The 13498-nt window shown below is 46.7% G+C and overlaps 1 protein-coding gene across 1 annotated transcript in view; it reads left to right on the top strand.

Annotated features, from left to right (window-relative positions):
- The window catches only part of ATP6V0D1 (ATPase H+ transporting V0 subunit d1), a 231999-nt gene that overhangs the window by 84238 nt on the left and 134263 nt on the right, over nt 1-13498 (top strand). The window contains exons 2-3 of the mRNA XM_069217611.1: nt 3922-4093; nt 7714-7892. Of these exons, the coding sequence (XP_069073712.1) occupies nt 3922-4093; nt 7714-7892 (351 nt within the window). The remainder of the gene's footprint in view (nt 1-3921; nt 4094-7713; nt 7893-13498) is intronic.

The raw sequence follows: 13498 nt of genomic DNA, 5'->3' as shown, positions 1-13498 counted from the left end.
CTCCCTTTCATTGGAGCTTTTCTCGAAACAGTGCAGTTTCGGGCTTATCATTCCAAGCAAGGAGTCCAGGACATTCAGGCTATGATACCGATGTTTCAGCCTCTATCCTGGATTTCTGTGAGACTGGCTCTGAGACTTCTGGGCCTCATGTCCCCCTGCTTCCTGTTGGTGACATGCCAGATGGCATATACAGGCTCTGCAGTGGGATCTGAATTTCCAGTGGGCGCAGCATTGGGGGATTCACTCCGACATGGTCCAGATCTCTGAAGGAACTTCGAAAGATCTGCAGTGGTGGTTAACGAAACGCTATTGGGGCAGAGGCAGATCCCTCTCCCTTCCCCAATCAGACCTGGCAGTAGTGACAGATGTGTTACTCTTAGGCTGGGTTGGCCATCTGGGGGAGGTGGGGATATGAGGCATCTTGTCTCCGGTGGAAGCGGGACTCCACATCAACATTCTGGAGCTCTGTGTGATCCGACTGGCATTGAAAGCCTTTCTTCCCTCTATCAAGGCAAAGATGGCACAGGTGTTCAGACAGCAGCACCGCCATGTGGTACTGCAACAAGAAGGGCAGAGTAGGTTCGTGGACCCTCTGTCAAGAGACTTTACGCCTTTGGACTTGGCTGGAACAGCAGGGCATATCCCTGGTTGTTCAACGTCTTGCAAGCAGCCTGAATGCCAGAGTGTACAAAGTCAGACGGAAATGCCTAGCGGATCAAAAATGGTGTCTCAATCCGAAGGTGGTGCAAGGTCTTTTTCAGCAGTAGGCAGAGCATTGGTTAGATCTGTTTGCCTCTGACGAGAATGTGTAATGTCTCCACCAAAATGGTATATGCCTGTCATTGGAAGAAAATTGTTGCATGGTGCACAGACAAGCCTTTTGACCCCTTTCTGTCCCTCTTTCTGAGGTCCTATTGTTCATGCTTTCCCTTGCCCAGCAGGGCTCTGCTTTGGGCACTCCTAAAGGATAGTTGCCTGCTATTTTGTGGTTGCCTAATCAACTTTCCTTGTTTAAGTCTCCTATTGTACATAGGTTCCTCAAGGGTTTTACTCATATGTTCCTTCCCCCTGCATTCATTATGCCTCAGTGGGATCTTAATTTGGTTCTGACTTCTTGATGTGTGCACCTTTCCAGCCCCTCCACAATTGTCCTCTCACACTTCTCTCATTGAAAACAGCCTTCCTTGTGGCAATGGCATCTACCGCAGAGTGAGTCCGTTGCAGGCCTTATCATCTAAGCCACCCTACCTCTCTATATATCCTGACAAAGAGGTACTTTGCACAAGAACTTCTTTTCTGCCAGAAGTGGTCACACCCATTCATGTTGGCCAACCCCCTCACCTTGCCTACTTTTTACGTATCCCCACATCCTTCTGAGGAAAATGAGACTTCACCTCCCGGACCCAAAAGATTGCGGTTATTCTACCTTGATCGTATAAAAGGGTTCCGGGTGAATGACGAACTCTTTGTAGGATATGAGTGCTCAGAAAGGTCAGGTAGTGCGGAAGCAAGCCATCTCCAGATGGGTTGTGCTGTGCATTAAGATCTGCTATGCAGTGGCCAAAAAGCAACCCCCCCAAGGGTTTGCGTGCTCATTCTACACAAGCTAAAGCTGCGACCACTGCATTAGCACATGGAGTTCCAGTCCTGGACATCTGTTAGGCTACGACGTGGGCATCTCTGCACACATTTACCAACACTACTGCCTGGACAGTTAGTTCCGTTGGAACTGGCACTTTTCCTGTTCGGTCATCCAGGACGTTGTTGTTTGAACTTAGTTTGCAGGCTGATCTCTGGGGATGGTATAAGGTATTATTGAAGGGAAGTAACTTGTCCAACAGAACTTAACTACAATGTTTAAATAAGTCTAGACCTATTTAAACATTGCCAATTTAATAGAATAACTGTGCAAAATTTGGAGAGAAACCTTTATGATTTTTTTTTTCTCCTGAGGGGGGTGCAGCATTAAACAGTTTGAAGACCACTGGTGTAGAGAGACTGCAGTACTGAACAGTATGCACAGGCTGAGTGCATGTGCTGTATGTGAGTAGGGCTGAGAACCCAGGATTAACTTTTTGATGCATATATCAGTGCGGCTGTCATCCAGGTGTGAACTCTGGTCACTCTCATGAATCTTGTTGTGGGTTAATCAGCTTTGAGTCCTGTATGCTGTGACAGGCATGCTTCAGGTGGAAGAAGAAAGGGGAGAGATGTCCATTTCAAAGAAGCTGAATCCCAGCATAAAACCTCAAAGACCAGACACTAAATTACATTTTGCATCTGGAAAAGGACTAGAAGTAGGGGAGTCTGAGATCCCAAAGCTATGTCCTCTGCAGAGTAGCCAGATGGGCTCTGTGAGAAGGGGAATCTGCCTGTGACCAAAACTAGAAGCCTGGGCATGCTAGTCTTCCTGCTGGGTGAGGGGACGTCAAACAGGGAAACCAAGATCACCCTCCCTGGAGCACCAGCCTGCTCGCCAAGGCTGGTGTGCCTGTGAGAAAGAGGAGAGCGTTGAAGGAAGCCAGGTCCAGAATGGAGCCCTGATGTGAGAACTTCCCATGCGAGATGTGAGGAATTCATCCCTCCTCTGACCGGGCCGTAGCCTGCGTGCCGGACTGAATAGGTAGCCCGTATGCCAGAAGGGGCCTCCCCAAACTGAACTTGGGAGCGCGTTGAGAGAAACCCGCTCCCAGCACCGATCGGCCCTTCCCCATGTGACGGAGTGAATTGGTGACCCCGCATGCCAGGATGGGCCAGGTGGAGTGAATGAAGGAGTGTGGCCGGAGAAACCCATTCCCGCACTGATCAGGCCATATGGAGTGTGCCCGATTGTATTAGCAACCCTGTATTCCAGGTGGTGCTGCCTTGGACTCCAACATCAGGCCACCGTGGCCGGATGTGGGAGAACCAAAGTGATGACCCCTTATATCAGGAGGGGTCGCTGAAGCCAATAAGTTCAGGTTGTCACCCGAGAAACAGCTGTAACCAAGGTGGGGCAACAGGACACCATCAGGGCCCAGTGGGAGCAAGGAGACCACACCCATCACTGCTGAGGAAAAAGTGACTTACCACTGGACCCAGAGCAGCCCTGACAGTCTGAATTATCTGGTAGTGTGGCTTGAGGAGGATAGCTGACGCCTGCACGGTGCTGCCACGTGTGATCACGCACAGCCTGACTTTGCCGATCCGTAACTGGACCATGCTGCACTGCTGAAGGGTACCCTAACTCCGGAGCGGGTAAGCAAAGAATTGGGCCTGTAGGGCCCCAGGAGACATAACGCCATTGGTGCTGCAAACCCCTAGACTCTAATTACTGAACTTAATAACAGAATCTGAAGGAAGAACTCTTTGAGTACGGCCTACTAGTTTACATTCCATGGTTACGGCCATCAGTGAATGGAGAATAACACCAAACACATTGCACAAGAGGTGGGAGGGCAGGGAGTGGCCTGAGAATATCTAGAGCTCCAAACTCAACGTTATTGCTTTTTGAATGTACTTTACCTTTGCATGTGTAGAGTTAGAATTAAAACACTTCTTCTTATATAAAAAAAAAACGTATTTGACTGGTCATTGATTTAGTGTTGTCCTGCTTGCACGTTGAGTTAGTCGCGCTCACTGATTTGTATCCGAGCTCCCCCTGAAGAAGCCTTGAGTGCTCGAGCTATGCTACCCAACTGAGAGTCTAGTGCAGAAGGGGGTGCCTGACCCAGTTATTAGGATCCATGTAGTGTAGTCCCTGGGACATTGGGAGTAAAAGACCTCAGCTACCTCGTTGGGCCCAGTAGCTCCTGTGTGCCTGGTGGTCCTCTGAACGGGGTTCTGACAGTCCCAAGTTCTAAAAATGTATTCACACGGCACTGCCCCACTTTAGAAATGCACATACTATGTAGTTAAATATTTGTCTCTCTTGATTTGTAGATTTGAAGCTGCACCTGCAGAGTACGGATTATGGCAGCTTTCTGGCTAATGAAGCTTCCCCTTTAGCAGTCTCGGTCATTGATGACAAGCTGAAAGAGAAGATGGTGGTGGAGTTCCGGCACATGAGAAACCAGTCTTATGAGCCTCTGGCTAGCTTTATGGACTTTATCACGTAAGCATTGATATTGAAACCACTTTAGGGGGAAGAGTAGACTTGTGTTACGCTGTAGTCTATACTCCCAGAACTGTGCTTGATTAAAACTGCATTTGTTGACCTACATTCATAGAGTTGTGTTCTTGTATTCTCTCCTGTACTATTTAGTTCATTGATAGTTGGCATTGTTGTAACCTCAAAACTAGGCTATCCCAAAGCAATATGCCAAGGTACCAAACTAATCTGCAGCAAGAAGAAAATCTGTCTTCCTGGGTATTATGCCGTGTTGCAATGCGGTACCAGCTAACCTGTGGCTTCTTAACTAACCCAATTATTGTAACCTGAGAAAACAGAACCCTGTCCTTGCCTTATCCTCTCACTCAATCTCTGCTTCTGTGTCATAATTGATTTGCTCTGAGGTGATTGCAGCCAGCATTTAATCCCTGCCTTAGTCCAGCTAGTGTGATCCTTTAGGTCATTGGGGTATGTCCCCAACCCCAGTATGGGCATTTTCCTTCAGCTGGATAGTGCTGTGTGTGAGGCAATAACATGTGACCTCATTTCCTCCTACCTTGCATTATTTTATTGAGCTGTTTACACTATCACCTAAGTACAGAGATTGAAACTGTGGTAAATACTCTAACCCCTGTACAAGCATATCTAAAGCACTGCATAAATTAGATGAGGAAAGTGACTCCCGTCACACATATTAGGTTTCCATGGTATCCTTACCTATTGGAGGTAACATGAACTCCAGTATCTGGCAAGAATTTCAGAACCACTGTGGCACAGAGACAAGTAGCAGTCCCTTTGGTAATTATTTCCTATTCATTCTGGACCTCAGTGCTTTGGTACTTTTGGACAGTTCACTGAAATGCCATGAACCCCTTTTAGTTACAGACTGTTGGTTTGACATGTTTTTTTTGTTTATATTTTATTTATTGAGTATTTTATGATATAAAAAAATACAACAAACAAACTTGCCAGTTATCATCATTAGTGTGTTACATATAGTATGCTATTAGGTGTCATACAGAAAGGAACATATTACAATAGTCATCATGTCCATATCAATAGAGAATACAAGCTCCTAGACTGGGTACAGGGGCTCGGAGGGTCACAACATTCTGCCTTAGTGTGCAGAGAGGGCAGCCGCGGAAGAAAACAGGGGTAGCGGTCAGGGTCATGCTAGTGTTACAGGCATTCCCTCCATGATGTGAGAGGAGAGGAGTGCGATGTATCCCCACCGTCACCCTCCTCCCAGGGATCATTCACTTAGGGTATCTCCCTCTGATTCCCTGCTCTGATTTTCCCGAGCCCAACTCACAAACGGATCCCAGATGTCACGGGGCCTAGATGCAGCCGGCATTAACTCCCAGAATGTGGTTAGCTGCGTGTGCCCGTAAGTTACATCCGCCAGCCAATCCCTCACCGCGGGCACCCTCTGCCTACCCCAGTGGATCGCCACCCGTCGCTTAGCAAACAGTCAAAGTAATGCATGTAGCCTGCGCACTGCTGGCGGAGTGTCCCTGACATATCCTAGTAACCCAGGCAGAGGGGAAGGGACGTCCGAGCGGCCCACTATCTGGTTTACCTATACAAAAATCTGAGACCAATAACCCTTCAACTTCGGGCAGGACCACGCTATATGTAAAAAAGAGGCCGAGGCCGACCCACATCGCCAACATTCATCCGTCTCCCTAAGCCCCATTCTTTTCAGGCTGATGGGGGTTCTGTAGAACCTATGCAGGCATTTAAAATGTATTAAACGCAGCTTGTAATTTGGCGAAAGCTCAGTAAGCTGCCCACAGCAGAACTCCCACTGTTCCTCAGAAATCTCAGGCTGGAGCTCCTCGTTCCAATACAGCATAGATTTAGGCGCCACCCCCGGTGTCATGTTTTGCATATGGCGATAAATACGAGTTACTAGCTTTCGGGGAGAAGGGGAGCTCACCACCGCCTCCAAAGCTGTTAAAGACCGGCGGCTCGTCAGGGAACCCCCCGAATAGTGTCCGGCACGCCGCACGTAGTTTATGGTACTTGGTTTGACATGGTTGAGTAGTGAAGGCTTACTGCTGGAGATTGATGTAGGTTAAGTAACACTGATTCAGTTAAACAACAACACACAATTAATAAAATACAAAGTCTCTGCTATATCTTTGTAAGAAAAGGATTCTCTAATTTATCTTCAGACCTAGGTTCAACGGTACAGTGTAATGATAGCTTACAAACTGTATCATCTCCACTGTAATCTGGGATTTGGACTTCTTCTAACATGGTGCTTGCACTTAGAGTGAATGCGTGAGAAGGGGTGAAAAACACCTCAAAGATGGCCTTATCCAAATAGTTATCTGGGTTGTTGCATTACATTACAAAGTGAAATTGTGAGCGTTTAGTTTTTAGCCTTACTTGCATCTGCTTTTGGAGTCCAAGTTTCATGGTGCCAGAAATCTGGGCCTATTATCTCCAAGCGAAAACATGACAAATACCATGTTTCTTGATCACTGTACATTTTTCCCTAATTCTGCCGCAAGTTGCAATCTGTAATTCAGTAATAGCCTGGTTATCACACTTTTGTAGTTTTCTGTAGTGATCTGGCCAGCACTCTTTCCAAAACACTACAAGCATACATAATTTAGAAGCTTTTTAATGTGTTTTTAAGCACAGCACACCCTCCTTACCATGCTGGTTAATTGGGGTGTGGCTCTCTAGGTACAGTCACTTCAAGAAGGTCAGACCAGCTTTGGTGTTTATTAAACTCTGAATTCCACTGACTGGTCTGCTCACAAAGGTGAAAGCTTCGGTGCTGGCAAGGCAGGGGCAGCATTGCAAATCCAGCGCTAAATGCGGGAAGGCAGAGGGAGCACAGACATTCACTCTTCGTCTTTTTGTTTTACCCTCTCCAAAGATGGTCTGCTCCTGAGGAACTACCTGATGGCTCTTGCTCTTGACTTCAGTGTAGGCTGCAGCAGAAATCTTCCAGGTTATTTTCAAGATTGTAATACACCATTAAGGATTATCCTTCCTTGACGCCTGAGATCATAGTATTTTTGTGCATCTTCTGAACAGTCCCCCAGGAAACAAGCATCAATAGAGGTGAACCAATCAGCGTAGTGCTTTGAACACCCTAGAAAAAAGAAAAAATGTTTGGCCATTATAGCACAGATAAAAAGACATAGTTGTAAGGATTGTCTATCAAGCAACAGGTTATGGTGGTGTAAGCAACATGTTGCTCGCAAACTCCACATTGGGGACGAATGTTCTACTGTAAAGTATTCTGTTGCCCGTTTACTGACCCTTCACTTAGAATTTACCAGTCTCCTGCTTATTACGGGAATACATGTGACCCTAGTGATTGCCTCTGCTTTCATATTCTAGTAACCTCCCTGAATGACTGTATCATAAGGGTCATATGTGACACTGAGTCTGAAATAACTGTATTTAAGATTGCATAATTCAACTTTCTTTTAGTTTCTACACATGTAGCCAACATGGCCGTTCTCAAATGGTTTCCCTGTGTCGGAATTTGTTTTGACTCAGTAATGTTTGTGAGCATCTGCAATGCATTATTTAGATTGCCCTACTTTGTGTTTCTAAACAGTGTTTGAAGCTTATCGATCTTATTCAATACCTGACAGGTATAGCTACATGATTGACAATGTTATCCTGCTGATCACTGGCACGCTGCACCAGCGCTCCATCTCCGAACTGGTGCCCAAATGCCACCCTCTGGGAAGTTTTGAACAGATGGAAGCAGTAAACATTGCTCAGACTCCGGCAGAGCTGTATAATGCTATCCTGGTCGACACACCTCTTGGTAGGTATTTGGTTTATTTGCCTATAATGATTTCTCAAGAATAATATTGCACAATGGTTGACTAGCCAGCTGTACATGATGTGAGTAGGTCAAAAACTGAAATTGAAAAAAATCACGTGTATAAGACATTTGCCTCTTCATATATAAGTATTATGACATTGGGGAATCAAAATTTTTAGTTTTTTTGCTTAGCACATGCTCATTCTTTCTGCAGTCTAAAAGTCGTTCACTCATCTCTTCAGTCACCAGCAGATCCAGGACCTTCTGCATACCTGTAGATTTCAGAAAATATGTATTTTTTGACCTGGAGTTAATTCTTTCATTACTGCTGTGTTCTGATTCTTGCATTCTCCCAGCGGCATTCTCTCTGGGGAAAAAAAAAAAAAAAAAAGTTAGAATATCTCAGCATATGAGTGGATCCCGGAACACACATCTCTAAAAATGATCATGATTGTCAAATCAATCAAATAAAAGAAAGCATCCAAACAAAATTGCATCTAGGTTTAAACATTCCTTAATGTAATGGACAATGCCAGAAAAAAGAGCAGATATTTCAAGACAGTGATCCACAGTCTGCGTCTTACTGCAACAGAAGATTATTTCTGGGTCTGCAACGCCTGGGTGTAGTCCTGGTAAATCTTTATTGCAAAACCCTCAAAGCGCCTCTCCTCCTGCCTTCATGTTCTGGAGTAAAAGGTATGTCTTTAAAATTCAAGGGCGGTGAACTGGGTTTCAGGATGGGGACCGGGGCCTTATGAGCACTTTCTAAGCAGAGCAGCATCAAATTATTCTTCAGACATAGGTTGTCTAGGATCCAGGTCTTTAGAAATAGCTGCATGAACAGGTTCAAAACCCTTGCACAAAAACCAAGGAAACAAAGGTTATTGCAATAGCATCTTCCTTCCAAGTTGTCCACCTTGGCCTCCAGAATACATGTTATTTTCTCTAGTGTGAAAGTTGATTACCTAATGCCCTTCATAATTATACAGGTAGTGCCCACTGCTGCCTCAGACTTATCACACAAAACAAGGACAGCCCTATATGCCCATGGGGACCAGGGTCACTGTCTCATACATGAACAGTGTCCTGTGGGACTCATTTGGAGTATTGGAAACCTTTAGAACATTTAGAAGAAACCACTATCAAATGAAATAACATTTCATCATACCGATTTCTTAGTATTTGGAAAAAAGACAGAACAATGGACTGAAAAAGGTTACTGTGAATAGTATATATTTACAGTTGATTTGCAGTAGTCTGTGAATAAGTGAACAAGATGCAGACGACACACTGCTTAAAAAAAGTGTACAAACTTACACTATATATGTCATAAGACACTGTACATCCTGCTGGCTCTATACATAATTTACATCAGTACATATTAGAATGCTGTAGGGCAATTCGCAGTTCCTACTAATATCGCTACTAATATCCATAAAGTGGCCCACCGCTCCTGTGAAGGTTCTCCAGCACTTCTAAGCAAAAGTCCTCTGGGGACTGACCCCTGCCCTACTCCACAGCAATGCCTTCAGCCTCAACTCGAAGATTCCACTCTACCGCGACCTTCCCGGTAAGACTTTTCCAACAACTAAGGACACCTCTGCACCGTGAGCTCCTGGTCCTTGGGGAGCACGACCAATGGTACCCCTACATCCCCCAGCTTCTCTGCTTACCTAGGCAGCAGTGGGTTATCTTCGCCTGGCCTCCTGGCCACAACATACAGCCTGTTCCCGAGACCGATCTCTTCATTTGGATAACATTGGGTGCTCAACGCTGTGTTGGCACTCTGCACCCGGCCGCCCCTATGACGATGAGGATGCAGATTTAGGGGGTCATTCTGACCCTGACGGGCGGCGGAGGCCGCCCGCCAGAGTTCCCCCCTCCGAAATACCGCTCCGCGGTCGAAAGACCGCGGAGGGTATTCTAAGTTTTTCCCTAGGCTGGCGGGCGGTCGCCAAAAGACCGCCCGCCAGCCCAGGGAAAAACTCCCTTCCCACGAGGATGCCGGCTCGTAATCGAGCCGGCGGAGTGGGAAGGTGCGACGGGTGCTGTTGCACCCATCGCGTATTTCACTGTCTGCCAAGCAGACAGTGAAATACTTGTAGGGGCCCTCTTACGGGGGCCCCTGCAGTGCCCATGCCAGTGGCATGGGCACTGCAGGGGCCCCGCGACCCCCCCTACTGCCATCCGGTTCCCGGCGGGCGGACCGCCGGGAACTGGATGGCGGTAGGGGGGGTCGGAATCCCCTCGGCAGCGCAGCTAGCTGCGCCGCCTTGGAGGATTCAAAAGGGCGGCGGTACACTGGCGGGAGACCGCCAGTGTTGCCGGTCCGACCGCGGCTTTACCGCTGCGGTCAGAATGCCCTGCGGGGCACCGCCGGCCTGTCGGCGGTGCTCCCGCCGACCCTGGCCCCGGCGGTCTAAGACCGCCGGGGTCAGAATGACCCCCTTAGTGTTGCCTTGTGGACCCCCTCCCCCAGTGGCTTACCTCAGCCCCACGAGACCAACCTCTAACACCACTTTACTCACCTGTGAGCAGCCCATCTTCGTTCACACCCCAGTCTCCATTGGTTAACATTGGGCACCCGATCCTGAATTTGACCTCTGCACCCTACCGCCCCTGTGCCACTGCGTGTGGACTCTTGGTGCTGATTTGAACCTTGCCTGGTGTAGACCTATAAGCCTGGAGACTGCATTTGTAAGTCGAGTACTTACCTGCAAAGCTGCATTCTTGTTTTCCTTCCATAGGTTAACATTGAAGACTCTGAAAATTGCAATGCCAATGTTTGAAACTGAAAAGTACTTTTTAATTTAAAAACTGCTTCCCTTATAACAAAGTAATTTGGTTCAAAGCATTTATAAAAGCAAATCTTATTTTTCTAAATGGTTCTCAGATTTATTCTTTGAGTGTGTGTCTTATTTATTGCCTCTGTGAGTACAACAAATGCTTAACATGCTTAATAAGCCTAACTGCTCGCCCACACTACCACAAATAGAGCATTAGACCTATCCATCGCTGCTTATGCAAACCTTTGGGGATCCACTGGACCTTCTGCACGGTGTACTTCCTTTTAGTGCACCATATAGAGAGCCATCTTCCTACAACCTATGTCTAGCACATCGATTCAATAAAGCATTACGTGGTTTTGCGATTGTCTCAAACATGTGTATCACTCTGTCGTCCAGACAATATTTAAACTCTACTGTGTTTGTGGCTAACCGTTTTTGCAACAAACAAATGATCAATGCCGACTGTTTGAGCTAGACGCAATTGGCTCCAACAGGGTCCATGTTGGCAACACTGGTGCTTACCTGGAGACTTTAAGCATGTAATGACATGGACAAAATTAAAGGGTTATGGTCACTCACTGCAGTTGGTATTATAATGCAATAAGGAACAAGATCGCTACCCGCCAGAGAAACTAGAATATGATCAATAGTCACCCCAGAGATGTAATGTCAATCTATCTCCTGCAAGTCGCTCAATATCTTGAACCTATTCCATGTAGGGATAGAGGATAGACCGTCAGCAGAGGAGAACTGTTAAGGGGGTGGAAAAGATTGGATGCAGATAACGATAGAAGTAGCCCAGAGGGAGGAGTTTGATATTACCATAGTTTGAGCTAAACGTTGGAGACCTAGACACGATTTCTCTTGCACACCTAGGATGTTTACCATTAATAATGACACAGTCCCTCTTAAAGGTTCTTTTAGTTGGACTAATCCACACAGTTCTCGTCATTATGATTTAGTCAGCTATAGTGATGGGGAAGACACACTTAGACTGCAGCCAATGTAGGACTTTATTTCTTAACTGGGCAGGTGACTCAGTAGGTGACTCAGTAGTACCTGGGGGGCATGGGTGATACATTGGTCATTATTATTATTATGTATAGACAGCAGGCAGGTGGTAAATTGATGGTAACTAAGTTTGATGACTCCCCCTCTTCCCATGGTTACTAGTATTCCCTAGGTGTTGAGAGAGGGTTCCAGGTGTCCATGTACTGCCAGAATGACTGGCCAAATTATTAATTCCAGTCATGTGCAACTGAATAGGATGTGGGTCTTTCACAGAACCCGAAGATCTAGCTGGAATCACACACCCCATTGGCCTAGGGAGCGCATGCGCATTTTGAGACACATCAGCAGCTCGGAGTCGGCTATAGTGCGGTAGACGATTACACTGTGCAGGAGGGAGACGGCTCAGGTGGCTGTCCTTAATCCCATTGGAAGGTAAGTTACAGTTAGCTAAAGGGCCATTGTAGCCTGGATGTTGTGCCCCTTGTACTGTACGGGTGGTCTGGGCCATTGGACCAGCGGAGGCAATGGCACAGTTTTAATGTAACATAGAAGTTCTTCGATCTCTCCTAGCCGTAGGTAAATGGGAGAAAGCACACAGGACAACAGTAAGGCTTCCTGTGCTAGGTGCTTCCACATGCTTGAGAGTCAAAGGAAGAGTGTGATTTTCTTGCCCCTGTCATCTCTTACGTTTAGGGTGGGGGGGGTAACAGTTGGTTGGCAAAATCAAAATGTGGCTCATGTTCTCTCCTGTGCCACCAAGAGGAATCCGAACATAAAGACAATGACTCTAGTATTAACTGTAGGCCCTGGCCAGACCCTGAAGTAGTACCATTTGTAAGCAGTGTGTATGGCTCTAAAGATGGCATTATCTCAGGAGCTGCAGCCATGTTCGGTTTATAGATAATTGGACCTGCAACCTGCGGGAACTGATAAAGGCTGGGGGGGAAACAGGAATGCTTCCAGTACAAGGGCTCTACCACCAGGGACATGGACCAAGAACCAAAGGGGTGGGGCCACGCTTCTCCTGGTGATGATGGGCAAAGATGGGTCCTCTCTTGGCCCAGTCTTCGCCTGGGCACAGCCCAGACGCGTCCTGCGCTGTGGGAGTGCTGTAGTGCTTTTCAGCGCTGGGGCTGAGGGTGGGACCAATCAAATGTTGGCACCTCCTGGTGCAGTGCCTACTGGTGGCTGTAGTCCCCACTGCGAGCTGAAGTTGGTGCAGCTGGTTCCACGTTGCAGGAGTGCTGTAGCCCTTTTCAGTGCTGGGGCTAAGGGTGGGAACAAACAAATGTCGGCGCCTCCTGGGGTGGTGTCTACTGGTGGCTGAAGTCTCACTGTGAGCCCCTGCAATTGGTGCAGCTGGTCCTGCAGCTGGTTGTGTTGTCAAATACAGTTCTACGAAGAACTATTGGCAAAATTAAATTAATTGTAAAAGGTTTGCAACAGTCACATGGGAACAGAGGTGCATTCCTGGCACCAAATTTCAAAACAAATCACCAGGTTACCAAAAAAAAGAAAAGTGCTCTTTCTATCCATACAAGTGAGACAGAAGAGTGTAAACTGATATCCAAAATGACATGAAACCTCAGAGATTTATGAAATTTGTAACCTGCCCGCGTTTATGCCCTCTAGACTATTCTAGGAGAATTTTAGATGCTGATGCTCAAAACGTCAGTTCTGTTTTTGTATTTCTTTAAACGTTAGTTTCACTTAATTATATAACTAAGGGCAGTTTTGGATTTTCTTCCTCTTCTGTGGATGTATAGAAAACTTTGTACTGTATACTAATCTGTATATTGCAGAAGG

The sequence above is a fragment of the Pleurodeles waltl genome, chromosome 12 (assembly GCF_031143425.1).
Source record: "Pleurodeles waltl isolate 20211129_DDA chromosome 12, aPleWal1.hap1.20221129, whole genome shotgun sequence".
Lineage (NCBI taxonomy): Eukaryota > Metazoa > Chordata > Amphibia > Caudata > Salamandridae > Pleurodeles > Pleurodeles waltl.
This window is presented reverse-complemented; position numbering and strand designations above follow the sequence as displayed.